The sequence below is a fragment of the Gopherus flavomarginatus genome, chromosome 4, assembly GCF_025201925.1.
Source record: "Gopherus flavomarginatus isolate rGopFla2 chromosome 4, rGopFla2.mat.asm, whole genome shotgun sequence".
Taxonomy (NCBI): domain Eukaryota; kingdom Metazoa; phylum Chordata; order Testudines; family Testudinidae; genus Gopherus; species Gopherus flavomarginatus.
Genome location: NC_066620.1, coordinates 1,149,191 through 1,165,447, shown reverse-complemented (window position 1 = coordinate 1,165,447; position 16,257 = coordinate 1,149,191). Strand labels below are relative to the sequence as shown.

General features: G+C 42.5%; 1 protein-coding gene across 2 annotated transcripts in view; it reads right to left on the bottom strand.

Annotated features, from left to right (window-relative positions):
- The window catches only part of ATL2 (atlastin GTPase 2), a 58,041-nt gene that overhangs the window by 27,438 nt on the left and 14,346 nt on the right, over positions 1 to 16,257 (bottom strand). For both annotated transcript variants that reach the window (XM_050951464.1, XM_050951463.1), the window contains exons 2-3: positions 5,359 to 5,627; positions 1,298 to 1,432 (exon numbers count right to left, since the gene is read on the bottom strand). In XM_050951464.1, the coding sequence (XP_050807421.1) occupies positions 1,298 to 1,432; positions 5,359 to 5,627 (404 nt within the window). The remainder of the gene's footprint in view (positions 1 to 1,297; positions 1,433 to 5,358; positions 5,628 to 16,257) is intronic.

Sequence of the window (16,257 nt, the reverse complement as noted above, 5' to 3'; positions counted from 1 at the left end):
GCAGAGTTAGCCTCTCCCCCTGAAGTCTCCTCAGCCATGACCAGTGAGGCACTCTTACAGGGCACCGTAGCAAAGCTGACTCTTACAGCTGACTGTGACACATCAGAGGACTTCAGTTTCCGGGGCCAGCAATCCAGCACCTTTCATGAACACTAGGTGTGTGATAAAGCTTACATCCAGAAGATATGAAGCAGTTGAACATTTTCTGAAGGAAAACTAGCTGTTTCCTACTGAGTAAGTTGACAATTAAGTGATGGAACAGTGAAGTAGTCCTGACTCCATGACACTTCTACTGTCTGATCCCCTAGATCTGTGAAATAGATTCAGATTTCCTTTTCTTTCCATTATAAAAAGAAAAAAAAAGAACAAATGGGTAACATTACGCAAACTGCTAGAGACAAGATCCCACACTTCGACCATTCTGCAATCACATAATCAGTCAGCTAGCCCTGACTTAAAAATCATGGAAGTTACAGAGGCAACTCTATACAACTCAGGATGCAAGGTTCTTTCCAACATTCACTAAGGCCACCATCTACTTAAAACTTGTAACATTATCCAGCCAATGATGCTGCCAACTTTCCCTTTGGGCTCTAGCAACGCCATGCCTATGAAAAATATCAGTCAAGAGCTCTGGGAGACAGGCTTATGAGGATTTAATCCTTGTTTTCAGCAGTCACTGCATATTTCACTACACAATGCAACTTGTGAACCCTTTGCTTTGCTGTGAAGAGGTTATACATAAAACTTAGATCTCAAGAACCACCTCACATCCAGAACCGTACAGAGAAGGATCAATAACTTCCACGTACACTTAAAGCCTGGCCTCCAGGTATTTTGTGGCCATGTGTACGTTCCACTGGAGCTTAAATGCAGACTACGACAGCATCTCATATTTGCAGAATTCACTAGCTTTTTCTGCAGACTACTTCCCTCGCCAAAGCATTTGGCTATACAGTACTGTCAATAGCAGTCACTTCTAGAAAGCCTTCCACTATAGCCACAAAGTATCTGAACAGCAACACGGCAGCAAATATATATTTTAAGAGGATTTGATTCTGACAAAAGGCTTTGGAGCAAGGGTAAAATTTCTCCCTCTCTTCCCCTCCTGTATCCCACTCCATCTCGTAAATATATAGAAATTTTATTCTTAGAAACTATTAGCATTAATACAAAGAGAGGGTGACTGGAGTAACTGACCACTTAAAAAACAAATATTATAACCAAATTCATGAAGGCAACAAAAGCTTAAGAGGTTATAAAGAAGAATGAGTCCATTTAGCATAGAAATATTTACCTTTGTCCCATCAGACTTGTCTATTATGAACACTTCGCTCCAAATCTGAATGCCAGTTGTTTCTCTTTCACATCCACCTCTCCATGTAAATCCAGTCAATGGCTCATTGTTCCCACCTATCCAACATGAGGAATTCTGTTAAGAGAAAGGCACAAACTTACTCAACAGCAAGAGGATCACTTGTAGGATGGTATTTTAGCACACTTCCATATACTTCTCTGGTTTCTTAGAACAGGCTTTCAAGTATAATAGGGCTTTAGGTCAGTACTATCTGAGGCAAGAGTGTCACCAATGCCTCTTTTGGCAGCAGATGTGTATTCCTTCAGAGCCTTCACCCAAATAGTGACCAGTCTTACTTGTGAGATCTGACTCTCACACTAACATGGTAAAGTAGGTGCAGACCATTTCACAAATGTAGTGTGTGCCAAATGTCTAGAACTGGATATATCTTCAGGGTTTGCCATGACAGATCAAACCATCTTGCTACTCCAGTATACTGCATCCAACCATCTGTTTTTCAGAGGAACGTAAACACCATCTCCCACCCATTTAATTAGTTGTACAAGGGTGTATAGGAGGGATCATAGTTTTCCAACCCTTTTTAAATTCCAGATACAGTTTTGGTCTGACCACTACAGAACAAACAAGACAAACGGGTAGAAAGCCTCCATATTAGATCTAAACACAGGAAAAGACCCAAACCAAACCCACATAGTTTTACTTACATGGCGCTATTGGCCATAGCGATTAATACAGGATAATGAAGTCATGGGTATGGACAAGCTTACACTCTAAATTTACAAGAGGGTTATTTCACCTAACTCTTAGTAAGGCTGTAAACTGTGACAATATCTTGCTCTCCTCCCCAAAATGCTGATCAATCAGCACATCAGCCATTATTTTAAAGCAACAAATAGTTTTGACAGCAGCAATTTGAAGTGGCCTAGGATTGAGTGTCAAGATTTAGATGAAATCTGGTTCCCGTGAAGTCAATGTCAAAATACCTCATCAACTTTCATAGGGTCAGCATTTCACCCTTAGATTACTTTTTTAAAAGGCAACAATTTACCCTGGTTCTCACTACCAAGGATTGATGAGCGAACAGCAGAAGGCCTTTGAGGCCCCCAGCATGGCAGTTAATTTTGTATTACATATTGTGTCTACTATCCATGGGAGATGGCTTTCAAGGTCACTGTTCAGTGAGCAGATAGATACCTGAATACATGTGCACTGGTGTTAGTTTATACAAGTGCTGATATGTAGATTATAAGTTTGTTTTCTGTAACTGAAAAATCTAGAACACATTTAATTGCTCTTAACTGCAGTTGAAATTTTGCCACTCTTCCCCTTACTTAATTCAATCTGAATTAAGTGAAGCCATTTATCTTCTTTTTAAAGGCCAGAGTAGAAACAGCAAACCGGCAAGAATTACAAGTATTATGCAATCATGGTTTTTTAAAGTCTGAAATATTGTTCTGATCCCTGGTCATTCTATACAAAATGTTTTGCCATGAATTAAAAGGCCAAGAGATTAGACAGTCCATCTGATCCAAAGCTATAGCTAAGCCATACTTCCTGCTATTTTAGCAGAAGGAATTAGTATAGCAACATGCTTCTACCAAACAGATATTTGCTAGTTCAAATTGCCAATGCTGGTATTCATTTTGGAAGGATGCCCTAAAACAGTGCCTATATGTAGATAGTATGTGAGCAACAATCACTCAACATTTAATGCAAATTTTACTTTTTCCTGGAATAGCACTGCTTTGCAAAGTCAAAGGAAAAGTCATATAGCATGCTGGCCCACATCTGCACTACCACATCCTCAATGTCTCTCTTGCAACTCCTAGCAGAGTAAAAGCTGCTGGAGTCCCCTCCGCTGTGGGGAGAGGATCTTCATTCCCCTTCCCAAGTGAAAAGGGGTTAACAGCCTCTGCGCTGGGGTATTTCCCCAACTTCACGCACAAGGGCTGGGGATTTTGACTTCCTTTCTCCTCGGGCCAGGCAAGAGGTGAGTGAAATTAACAGGACCGTCAGTTTTACTGCTGTATTTCGATAACTTTGGGCATCAGCAGCATTGTCAAGACTCATGAGTTTCATACTGTTGTTCACAAGAGCTGTAAGCAGCAGCGGCAGTATTGGGACTATTTATTCACTGAGAAGGTTCAGAACCCCATCTGACACTAAAAGATTTATGTTTGCAGAGTCCCCATCCCACCACCCTCACAGTAGCCAAGATGTCACATCACTTCATCAGAGACCTACTGGCCAGTAGGTTCTGTGTATTTATTTTAAAGGAGCATTGGGCAGGGTCCAAAATCCAATCCAAGGACCACACCGTCACTACGCCGCCCGCCATGCAGCAACTCCAGCCTCTGTGGAAAGTCAGGACTGGAAGACAGCAGATGGAGAGGACTCAGAGGAACACTGGACTGGACCCCTCCTGCACCTCCATCCCCCAGGTAGAATTCACGGCCTGAGCCAGACACCCACCACAGACACCCTGTGTGCCTTGCTGGCACTTGGAGTCACCCCACTCTGTGGCCAAGTCCTCCAGCCTAAAAACACCCATAGTCACTGCGTTTTTTGCCTGACAGCACCAGCATTTGTCCAGCTGAGCCTGGGGCCGTGGCCAGGCCATCGACATGGGAGGGTGGCATGGCCCTTGGCAAGTTGGCATGGCAGGCAGCCTTCCAGGGGGCAGAGTGGCACCCTCCGATCATCTGGTTTGGCAAAGTGTGTGTGTGTGTGGGCGGGAGAATGGGGTATATTGGGGGAGGCAGGGAGACTATATCCTCAATGCTTACAGTTGGCTCTCAAAGGAAGGGGATGGTTTGGGCTTGTTTTATGATCCACCTGGGCTTGTGGTTTAGAAAAATTTAGCAATGCTTGAGTCTAAGGACAGCTGTCTGATAGGAAAAACACTCCAAGCAGCAACTGGCAGAGAACTTGATTTCTCACTTGGGTGTAGTCCCTCATCTTCACCTAGTCCTCTGACTAACAGGTATCTGGTAAGATTTTTCAAGCCCCTTGTATGAAGGGGGTGAGTGAGTGGCGGAGCAAGTGCTAGATACAATCTTAAAAGGAGGAGACCTGCCAGTCAATAGAAGTAAAATGCTATCAGACAGATCTTTGGACATGGTTTGATAGGCATTCGAGGTTATAGTCACTCAGTCCACCTCCTCCACACATCTGTCTTCTTCCATGCCGCACCTTATACATAGAGTATTCGTCACAAAAACTCACCTAGAAGCCACTACCGTCTCAAATCCTTCCTCCATGCCAATTTCTGCTGTGACACCAACAAGAAGTTAACCTAGCCACTGTAGGAAGCCAAGATACTTACAAAGAACATCTGAACACACTTCAGAACTGAAGACCAGTATTACTAGTGCATCACACACATCATAGCATCTGTCAGCTGTGCTCGCCACACCCAGCTGGGGCTCCAGGCATTCTCCATTCCTCCCCATAAGCTCCCAGTGGGCCACCCCACTTCTATCTCAGGACCTGAAATGGTGTGTACCCCTTTTCCTTATTCCTCCCTCACATGGCAGAGGTTTGTGTGCACCCCTATTCCTCCCATATCAGGATACCCTATTCCCTTCCCCTACATCCACTGCCATTATTCTTTCTGTCTGGGAGAGAAGTGATTCAGGGTGCTCACAGCAGAGATGAGATAGAGGCATTGTTATGCTGCAAGGAATTAACAGGCATCAACCAAGCCTTTGAGACAATTGCAGAGGTGCTTGCAGCTGTGCTAATCTGATGGCCGTGCTCCATTTTTCCTCTGGTTATTGATGCCTAGACTATTCCCTGAAATACTCGCATTGACTGGAGGCTGTATTCAAATGTTATCACATTACAGAGAAATGCCATCATGATGAGTGTAAGGCCTCCACCAACTTGATACCATGTCAATATTTCTGGAGTCAGAAGGGCAGGGTTGTTTTTATTTTAAAAAAGTGAGTATGGTATATAAACAAGGTCACCAAAGCAAAGAGCTAGCAAATTAGGTGGTATCTTATTTATTCCTGAAGGAACAGCCTTCAACTACTCACCTTGTTGTACATATATCTAAGCATGAAATCCAGTAGAAATGATTTCCCTTTGCGGAAAGCCCCTGCTACAGATACTACTACTATATTGAGATCTTTTATGTGTTCCTGAAGCAAAATGTTCTCCAGTGCCTCTTCATCAAGTTCAAAGTTATGGTCATCTTCATGTGCAAGAACAATTTGTATAGGGCAAGGTGTCTTCAAATCTGCTTCATCTTCTGAGTTAACCAGGGCATCAGAGTCTACCAGGGCATCCTCCTCCAAACTCTTATCTAGAAATGAATATTTGAAATGACAATTAGTGAATCAAGCTAAACAAACACTTTCCTGAATTCAGATAATGCAATTACAGGTCACATACTTTTGCCAGATCTGAAGAGCTCTGTAGCTCAAAAGCTTCTCTCTCACTAAAAGAATTTAGTCCAATAAAGGATATTATCCCACCTCACCTTGTCTCTTTAATACCCTGGAACCAACATGGCACATACACTTTTTCCATGGCTAATTTGATGACGCATGGGTCAAGGCATTCTCATATTGCTATGAAAGATGACTTTGCAGGTATTGCAAGTTGTCTTGGGCCAGTTGTCAGAATTAATTATATTCTCCATTTCATATGGATCTTGTCTCCAATGGCACAAGTTCTGACACAGAAAACTGTCTATTTTTATGAGCTCTATAAGCAATACAGATGCTACTCTGCAGTGTATCTTAGCACTTCAACTTTCTTTCAGTTGTAGAGGAGTCTTGAATTCCAAAATTATCTTTTCAGCAATAATATTCTGAAACCCTCTCTAAGACCTTTGGAAATGCAGCTTCTGTCACAAACAAGGATCTTTGCTACCTCTTCTCACTTAAATAAAAATTCAATTTTTATGTTAATTTCTATGTTAAAGGAGGAAATAAAAATAAGTTTTAGAATATGACTACATTTCCAATGACAGAAGATTGACAGCCTGACAGTTTTGGTTACCAAACTGTACCAACTTAATATTACCTAGTGTTTCACAGAAGTATACTGAAAAAGATTGTTGAAATTTATGAACTGCTTCTTACCAATTCCAACACAACACTGATTTTAGTTACTACGCACATTGGGAAGTTTGCACTTTTAACACTGCTTGTTAATAATAAGCTAACATTGAACATACAGAGCTAGAAGCCATTTTAAGAGAACGTCAAGTAGTAGGCAAGATTAATTTATGCACTTATCCTAAAACATACTGAGATGGGCATGCACAATGCAGACGTGATTTTGCAGCACTTAATTTCAAGTGTCTTGAATGAAGCATTAATAAGATGGTCTTCTCAAAGTCAAGGATTTAGAAATAGCTTCTCTTTTTTGCACTGACAATTCTTCCTGGCCTAGCAGAGAATAAAGGCCACCATATCTTTGTCACAGTTTCACATTATACATACACACAGACAATACTAGCAAATCCCAACTTAGCCCTGAAAGCACCAAAATTGGCCTTCTCCATCACAGGGAGCTAAGAGTGATGCAACTCAGGTCAACCTCAAACTTTCATTCAGATTCCCTGCAAGTGAAGAATGTCAAGACTAAGTATTCTCAATACTTCTTATAAAGTCCAAACAGAAAACACACCTTTAAGATTCTCGAGAAAAGGTGAGAAGGCACAAACTTTTGTTGCTCCTTGAAAACCCACCTTCACATTTATCCTTGGGCACTACAATTGAAGATCTAGCAAAAAGTTGGAGATTATTTCCTTTAAATATTCGTCTCAATATGCAAGGGCTTATTCAAAACTCCAATGTGCAAATCCATTATGTGCGCACCCCAAGGCATCCCTTATTTCTATTGTGCATGTGGATCCAGCAGCAGTCAGCACAGGTGCACTGTCTGGTTTTGTGCCCTTATGCAGAAACATGGCAGTGTCTTGAGTCCACTCCTGGCAAAAAGATCCCTTCCCCATGCAGACAATGTGCAAAATACAGCAAGCCACAATAATACAGACTTTACTGACTACACTGACATCCAAACGGTTTTGAAGGCAGCACCAATGGATTTCAAATGCATATTCCACCACCATTCTACAGTCGCTGGGTCTGCAGCTTACCCTTCTTTTGTCAGGTCCTCTGAAATCATGGCATGGATTCATAAGCTATGGCAACAGTGGGTAAGCAGTGTCCCCTAGAGTAATAGTGGGGTCAGTCTTCTATGTCATTTGGTGGGAACAATGTCCAAGTTTGTCCATGAAGGTTAAGTCCCAATCCCCAGCACCCTGGTATCATGCCCCGTGCCAGTGGCATCCCACGTTAGTGTCCATGAACCTGCCTGTGGTCGCCTGCCTAATGACGAAGTTGTACACTTATGGCTTATGTACTCGTGCTTCTTGTGGAGGGCAATCTATATGCACGGATCCGATCGATGGCCCCGGTGCAGTTTGGAAAGCCCATTCAATCAAAGCCTGCAAATATTTCAGGAACATTTATCAAGTCCACCACCTCTGGGAACAAAGTCCTGATCGCTTCACAAACCTCTGTCACAATTCCCCCAGTTTATTTACCAACTTCAAACTAATTAGCCGCAGACCTGTAGCAGTCTAGGGTAGCCAGCTTCCAGACTGCTAAAGTTACCCACTTCTGGACCATGAGGGCCTTCCTCAAGCGGCTGACTGGGGACTGGAGGATAGGGGCTAACTGATCACAAATCCCCAGGAACATCTGCTTCTTCCTTCAGAAGTACTGGATCCACGGATAGTCATCCCAGCAGCCTGTGCTCGTGGCCCTGCTCCAGAAGCGCCTGTCAATGCAGGTGGAATCTGCAGCTAAAGCAACAGGCATGAGCAGCATCAGCTGGGTCACAGCTGGTACATTAGTATGCCCCTTTGAGAGGTGTCTTTGGCAGCTCAGAAAAGGCCAAAATGTCGCACCTGCAAGGTGCTGGTGTCCACCTGTTTTCCAAGTTAAGACTGAGAGCATTAGGCAGAGAAGTTCTTCCACTGGGGCAGGATCCATGTTGGCTCTGGCTGCTGAGAGTGTGGGGACACAAATTGGCTCGTCCAAATGTGCTGGCAGGCCAAAGCCACCCAAAACACTGTCATTCAATTCCTGTGGAACAGACAGACAAGTTCTCCCACAGCTCACTATGAAACAAGCCCCAGAGCAGCTTCACTAGGCAAGGGCACTAGGAATCCTCGTATATGATAATATATGGCCACAGACACTGAATTTCTACTCAGGTCTGCGCACTGCCCTATGGAATAGCCAGCATGGCTGAGAGGGTCAGGTTTCCACTGCAGTGTGGCTGCTCAAGCATGGACTTGGAAACACTGAGTGCGCAGGTGTGGGTCACACAGACTGGCCTTAGTGTGCTGTGTTGACATTACCATAGACATTAGTACTCACTATATGTTCCACTGGTTCCCAGTGCGCTTTGATACAGCCCTAAGTGATTTAGGACCTGACTCATTTAGCACCACATGCCCCTGGTGTGGTTGTTGTGAACAGCTAGAAAAAAGTCTTGCTGCACGTCCCTACAGTTAACGTGTTCAGGATGGGCAGCAGGTACTACTTGGATTTGTTTAAAAGAATTGTTCCAGGGATCATTTGCGGGTTGACACTAATTTGCTTCTCCTTTCCCACTAGAAGCGTTGAAAGAGACTGCTCTCTATGCCACACCAACAGGGCTTCTGAACACAGGCATGATCCTATTTCCCTCCCACTTTAAGTGACACCTGGTAGAATACCAGGTCCCTATAGGCTCTGGCTTGCCCTAATCTCCAGATGATGTGTGTAGCTGTAATTCACAGAGAAAGCAAGCATCACGGGTGTGAGGCTTTCTTGACTGGGTTTAGTCAAACCATAATAATGCACATTGCAGTCATTCCAATTTGAGCTGAAGGAATGTGGAAGTCCAGATCCAACAGACAGTCCAATGATAATCTCAGTCAAGCCCAGAAGGTAGAGATCTCCCATCACCAGGTACTTGCATGAGTTGCTTTCACAGGTACCTCAGGATCCAGTGATGGCTGTTTCTTGTGGGGACAAATCACTAGGTATAAACAAAGGATGCTGCTGATAGCAGAATCCTAGCCAACAGCTGCTGGTTCTAACAAGTCATTTCTGGCAGGTCTACAGTATCATGGACCCTGCTCTCAGACAGGGACACCTCTGAGTAGAGCTCCCATGCATTCCAATGGTTTTGTGGCATAGTAAGACAGTCAGTAGTTTACCACAAAGCCTGAAGACTCCAGTGGCATGATAGTGACCAATCATCTGATTCTTGGCAAGAGCTGTCTACTGTCATCCAGTTCTAAGAACACATGCACTCCAGTCTATGAAAATAAGAAATTTCTGCTTCCAAGCATTGTGAACACACGTCTCATGACCCGCTTAAATAAAAAAAGGGTAGTACTCAGTTCATAGTGCTGAAAAAAGTCTTTCAAAGCAATGGGGAACTGTCAAAGTTCCTGTCTGGAACCTCATTTTCCCTTGAAGACTCTACACTGCATTTTGAGCACCCTGCAACAGTACCTCCCTTGGCTCTTACAGAAATAAGCTTAATGGATAATTACCACAAGGCTCTTTCTCCTCTTAGCTTTCATAGCAACAGAATTATCTTTAAAACCTTTCTACTCACAGTCCCAAGATTAACTGAATTTATGTTGAATTTATGTCAACTATGAGTCTATGAGTCTATATTGTCTTCATTCCATCAACAGCAGATGTGTAAACTTTAGAAGTCAGACAGATTCTATGATATGAGTCTCAGATTTCCTCAACTCCCATAACTGTGCATATTTTCTGGGCCTTGACAGAGTCAAAGCTAAATAGTTCTGGTCCCATATCAAAGATGAGTATTGCAGTGAACATCTGTTTAAGTTAATGTTAGAGCCTATTCCACCAGGGATCTATAAACAGAGTTTGTGGCATAGCACTCTAGAGCCAACTCTTTACACCTATCCCTCACAGCACTGCTAAGACAGACGTACTTGCCTACTTGAACTTGGAAAACTGAATACAATGTCCAGTAGTCAGGTCTGGCCTAGCTTCCTCAGCTAGCATTTTCCACACAACTGAGCACTAGTACTATTAGGCATAGCTACATGAATTTAAATTGGAGGCATACACAAAAAAAGATTTAGTTTCCTACCTCAAAACTGAACTCTGGCAATGGGTCCATCAAGTATCATTACTTAACACAAACTCTCATGAAAATTAATTCTAGCTAAGTCATGACTAAAGCTGAACAAGATACTAAAGTTGACAGCTTGAGTTTACAACAGGGATGAGATCTGGAACAAAAATGCACTCGGGGGAAGTGTGAGAGGGGTGTTCCTTCCCCCACCCAAAAATTTTTTTTGGCTTGGTATAAGTGAGGAGGGGAATATCCAGCTGCATTTGGCTGCTGAAAGGCCTTGGCTACCAGCAGGTCTTGAAAGACTCACCAAGCATCCACTAGCCAGATGCAGCTATAAAAGACAAAGGTCAGAGTCCGTTCATCAGCAATGTGAAGGAGCATCAAACTGATGAAAAACCAAACTCCCGATGCTGGGATTTGTACCAGTGTTTTCTCTGGACTATGCTTAGACCTCTATTTTCTCAGCCTCTGGCTTGTTGTAAGGTCTTACAACAATCAGAAGTAGAGCCCTACACGGGACTAACGCAGAGCCCTGCACTGGGACTGGGACCCTGTAGGACCTGCTGCCATAACAGCAGGAATAGGTGGGACCGGGATTTTAAAAAGTCCTGCACAGGGCTCTAATCTGAAGCGCCACACTCTCACACACCACAGATGCATAACAGAAGGAAGAATTTGGTCTCTTCTACCCCCACAAGCCACATGGCTGTCATAAGGAGGGCCAGGACAGATAGAAGAGAAGTCATCTCAACTAGTGTAACTCTTCAACCAGATATATATATTTTTAAAGTGGTGTGGGGAGGGGAAGTCTCTTTTGCCTCAGTGAATAACTCCAATGCCTGCTCATAACTTCTCCAAACAGCAAATGGATGTTTTTGCCAGTGTCCAGCTGCTCATGCAATTCTGAATAGCCACAGTGAAACAGAACAGCATGCTTTGCAAAGCTATAGAACAGTGGTGGCACCATCGCTATTGAGGACTCAAGGAGATGCAGAATCAGTTTGCATATGGACAGTTATCTCCTCTCCTCAGGACTCTCCAAATCTTTCCTAGTGTGTGGTGCCCAGAATTGGACAGTACTTCAGCTGAGTCCTCACTTGTGCCAAGTAGAGCAGGACAATTACCTCCAGTCTCTTACATATTAGCCTTTCGCAGCTGCATTACATTGACTCATTCAACATTATCCACTATAACCCCAGATCCTTTTCTGTAGTTCCACTGCCTAGCTAGTTATTCCCCATTTTGCAGTTGTGCATTTGATTGATTCTAGACAAGTGCACATTACTTCACAAAGAAGGAACAGAGGGGTAGCCGTGTTAGTCTGGATCTGTAAAAAGCAACAAGTCCTGTGGCACCTTAAAGACTAACAGATGTATTGGAGCATAAGATTTTGTGGATGAATACCCACTTCGTCAGACGCATGTAACGGAAATTTCCAGAGGCAATACATCTCCAATACATCTGTTAGTCTTTAAGGTGCCAGAGACTCATTGTTGCTTTGTGCACTTGTCTGAATTTCATCTCGTTGAATTCAGACTATTTTCCAGTTTTGAATTCTAATCCTGTCCTCCAATGTGTTTGCAACCCCTCCAGCTTGATGATATCTGAAACATTTGCAGGCACACTCTCCACTACATTATCCAAGTCATCAATGAAAATATTGAAGAGACCATCCGCAGGATTGACCCTTGCGAGACTTCATTAGACACACCCTGTCAGTCTGAAAGCGAATCACTGATTAACTACTCTGATTTTGGTCTGTCAACCAGTCGTGCATCCGCCTAGTAATTTCATCTAGGCCGCATTTCCCAAGCTTGCTCAGAACACAGTCATGTAGGCCTGTGTCAAAAGCCTTGCTACAATCAAGATATATCATTTCTACTTCTTCCCTCTCTTTCTCCCTCAACCCCTCACCTGCTTGGCATCCCAATAAACCTGTCAAACCCGGAAATTAGATTGTTTGGTATGATTAGTTCTTGCCAAATCCATGCTGGCTATTCCTTATAACCCTATATCCTCTAGGTGCTTACAAATTGATTGAGAGTAATTAGTACTAGTTTGGTGTTGTGACAAAGTTCCTCCTCTGCCTTGGTGGGTTCTGTGCTTCCTGGTGGATTTGTTGTCTCAGAGGTTTTCGGCAGTCCTCAGCTTGGCTCCTTTTGTTAGTGGCACAAACCTGTTGTGGCACAAACCTGTTGTTCACTAAGCTAACCTCATTGCTGGCCAGCATGGGGAAAATGAGGACAATCCCCGCAGTCTCTGCAGGCTCCCCTAGTGGGTCAGGGGACAGGCCAGAGACCATCCCCTCTGGTGGGACCCACAGTCCAGATCAACTCCTCTTATATAAGAGAGGGAGTTGGGGGGATGGGGGGAATCTGGGCCCGCCCTCTACTCCATGTTCCAGCCCAGGGCCCTGTGGATTGCAGCTGTCTATAGTGTCTCTGGTAACAGCTGTGTGACAGCTACAACTTCCTGGGCTACTTCCCCATGGCCTCCTCCCAACACCTTTTTTGTCCTCATCACCGGACCTTCCTCCTGATATCTGGTAACACTTGTACTCCGCAGTCCTCCAGCAGTATGCCTACTCACTCTCGGCTTTTCACCTGTTTCTTGCTCCCAGCTCCTCGCACACCCCTCACTGACTGCAGTGAGGTCCTTTTTAAACCAGGTGCTCTGATTAGCCTGCCTGTCTTAACAGATTCTAGCTGCTTCTTAATTAGCTTCATGTGTCCTAATTAGCCTGCTTTAACTGCCTTAAACAATCAAGCTCCTGATTGTTCTGGAACTGCCCCTGATACCTTATCCAGGGAAAAGGGACCTGCTTAACCTGAGGCTAATTTAGCTGCCTTCTATCACTCTCCTGTAGCCATCTGGCCTCACCCTGTCACGGTACCCACAGTGTTTGCCTTATATGCATTTTACGGTAATTTCATTCTGGAAAATTAAAACAATAGTTTTACCAACTATTCGGTACACTGTATCCCAAGAGAAGACAGAATACTCCACTTCTCTGCTCATGGTTCCCCTCCCACTTAGACTATTCAGATTGTAGTCTCTTTGGGGCAGGAATGGTCTTTCGTTAAGTGACTACAGAGTTTGTCTGCACTCACCACAACAAGAACTGGTTACAAAAGAAAAGATCAAAACCTAAGATTATTTCCTAACACCAGGCTTCTGTAAGTGTGTTGAATGACCTCTATTCATTCCATCTTTCTGAAGCCTATAGGAAAATACTGCCTTACATGAGAAGTAAAATCAGCTCAAAATTTAGCAGTAAAAAATTACTTAGGGATACTAGTATGAAAACTGCTTAAAGGAAGAGTTTGCTTGGGGCCTTTTAAGTTAAAAAATTTGATACAGTAACCTTTTTAAGTAAGTGCCAGCTTTTTTAAAAATAGATGTTGTTTTGCTCCTGTGTTGATATTTATAAGGGAAAGGCTGATACAGGAGAATCTGAAAGGGAGTACACAAAGTGTATCACATGCAGAGTCAACTGAAAACACTCAGGAAGTTTGTCTCGATAACTTTCCAAACATAGTAATCTCAGGCTTTGCTTGTAAGCTCACTAGGTACTGTATCAACATTTCAGATAAATATATTTTAAAGTTTATAGTGGCCCCTTTTAAAGGGAAGTTTATTATGATCAGAAAGTTTACTATTTGAGCTTTTGGATGTAAAGTTTGAGCTAAGATTCCAAGCTAGTTCTTGAAGAGTTTTATATAGTGTGAAGAAGCATAATTTAATTTAAGGCACTGGTCAGATCTTTTCACCCAGCTAAAGGACTGGCATTTTTAAGTCTCTCTCCTTTCTCTAGTGAGAGAGGCCTGAGTGTGGTTACTGTTTTGGGGTAGTGAACTGAACAGAGAAAGTGTAGGCATGTGTGAAATTTTAATAGAGTTACTAGTTCTCTTAAGGGACAGATGTAAATAAAATTTACTTTCCTTTAGTTAATTTATAAGCACGTTTACAATATCTAAAATATTTCATAGTTCAATTATGAGAGAGTTCTGCTACACTCCTAAGTGATAAAATGATTTTTTTTAAATCAACAATTGCTATCTACACTTTTTTCCAGTTGTCTTATTTTGTAAATTCACAGCAAGATTCCCATGAAAGTTATGGCACCACTGTAGACTTCTACACATCACTGCCTTTCTATTGCTGACTAGCAAATGCTGCCAAGTAGCTCATTTTAAGGCCAGAAATATTTAAGTGTTTTGAATATTTCTGCTATAAATAGGATGGATGAGTTAAGTCCCAAAGACTTGTCTGGAAATCCACAAGAATAAGGGGGAAAATGAATATTTACCACCCCCCCCCATCCCTTTCTAATTACAGAAGTTCTGTTTCTTATGTTTGTTAATTCTGGATTGATTATATAAAACCATAAAAAGGCAAAGTACCTGAAGCTGCATGCCCATAAGGGAATGAGGAGAGAAGATATTCTGGTCACCTAGAAACCCAAGAAATTTCATAGCTAGTTAGACAAAAGAAATCAAAGGTCTATTTATTAACAGGTGTGTATACAATGGCAGAGGAAGAGTTCCTACTAAATGGTAATATTGGAACTGGTATTTTGTTGTGTTTAATTCAGGAGGAAAGGCAGGACTTTTCTGCAGACAGTACATTACTGAAGGATAGGCGACAAAAAGTTAACACTCCTCCCCACCTTGATATATTCAGCAGTTCGCTTTCACACAAGTTGGGCCTCAGAAAATGCTGTAGTGAGTATCTGCAAAGACTGTAGCAGTATGAAATGTGTCAAACCCAGCCAAATTTCAATATGCACTTCCTGTTTTGGGGACACCCTATGGATCAAGCAGCTGAGACAATTATGTTCCCCTACTGCTGAAGAGGAAAGTTTGGTTTGGTTTTTTAAGAGTTGAGGACGGGGAAGGAGGAGACAGTAACAAACTTAAAAGTTTGTTTCTCTTCCTTCTCACCTAGAATGAGCTCTACCAGGACAGTGCCAAGCTGTACGATGCTGTTCTAGGAAATACTCTGGTAAGTTGAGACATGTGAATGGGGAAATAAAAATGCAGTATCGCAAGTTCCCCTGTCCCCAAAAGTGTCTTGTTTACTGCCTCCAGAAGTGGTCAGATCCCACATTGGGAAGGGAAGCAGAATTTGTCCAAACCTCAGACAACCAATTTCTTGTATGTGAAAGCAGATTTAATAGCATGCATCATCAAACTGGGATTGTATTGAAATTTGTTACAGAATCCAAGTTGGCCTTGGAGAAGTATCTGATTGTCCAACAAGAAAAGTTGATCATCCTGATTTTTCCTTGACAAAGATGAATTTTAAATAACAGGTTGTGGTAAACCAGTGTTAGTGAAACTACCAGGTTAACTTTTGCTAAACGAGGGGGAGAAAGCTCTATGTAGGAAGGAACAGCATAAGTTCTTCCAGTATCAGCAGAGGAGAGGGTGAATAGAAGTTAATGATTTTTATTTAAATTGGATTTTTTTATTTATTAAGTAATTTTTTCTTGAATCCCTAAGTCTCATCCAAAAAATGAGGAAAAGGCTGCTTTTCTATCTAACGAAAAGAATTGGGGAAACATCTAATTTTTGAGGTCAAGCTTTATAAATATGGCACAGTAGGTCAGCCTAAGCAACCTAGGAGACTGTCTCATCTTCAAAAGACTGAGTAGAAACTTAAGCTCCCATCACTTTCACTTAGATGTAACTGAAAAATTTCCCAGGTTAAGATTAAATAAATCAGTTTAATTCACAGAATACAGTTAATCCTCCTGTTTAATAAATCATTTAGTTGTACATGTGAAATATTTTGAT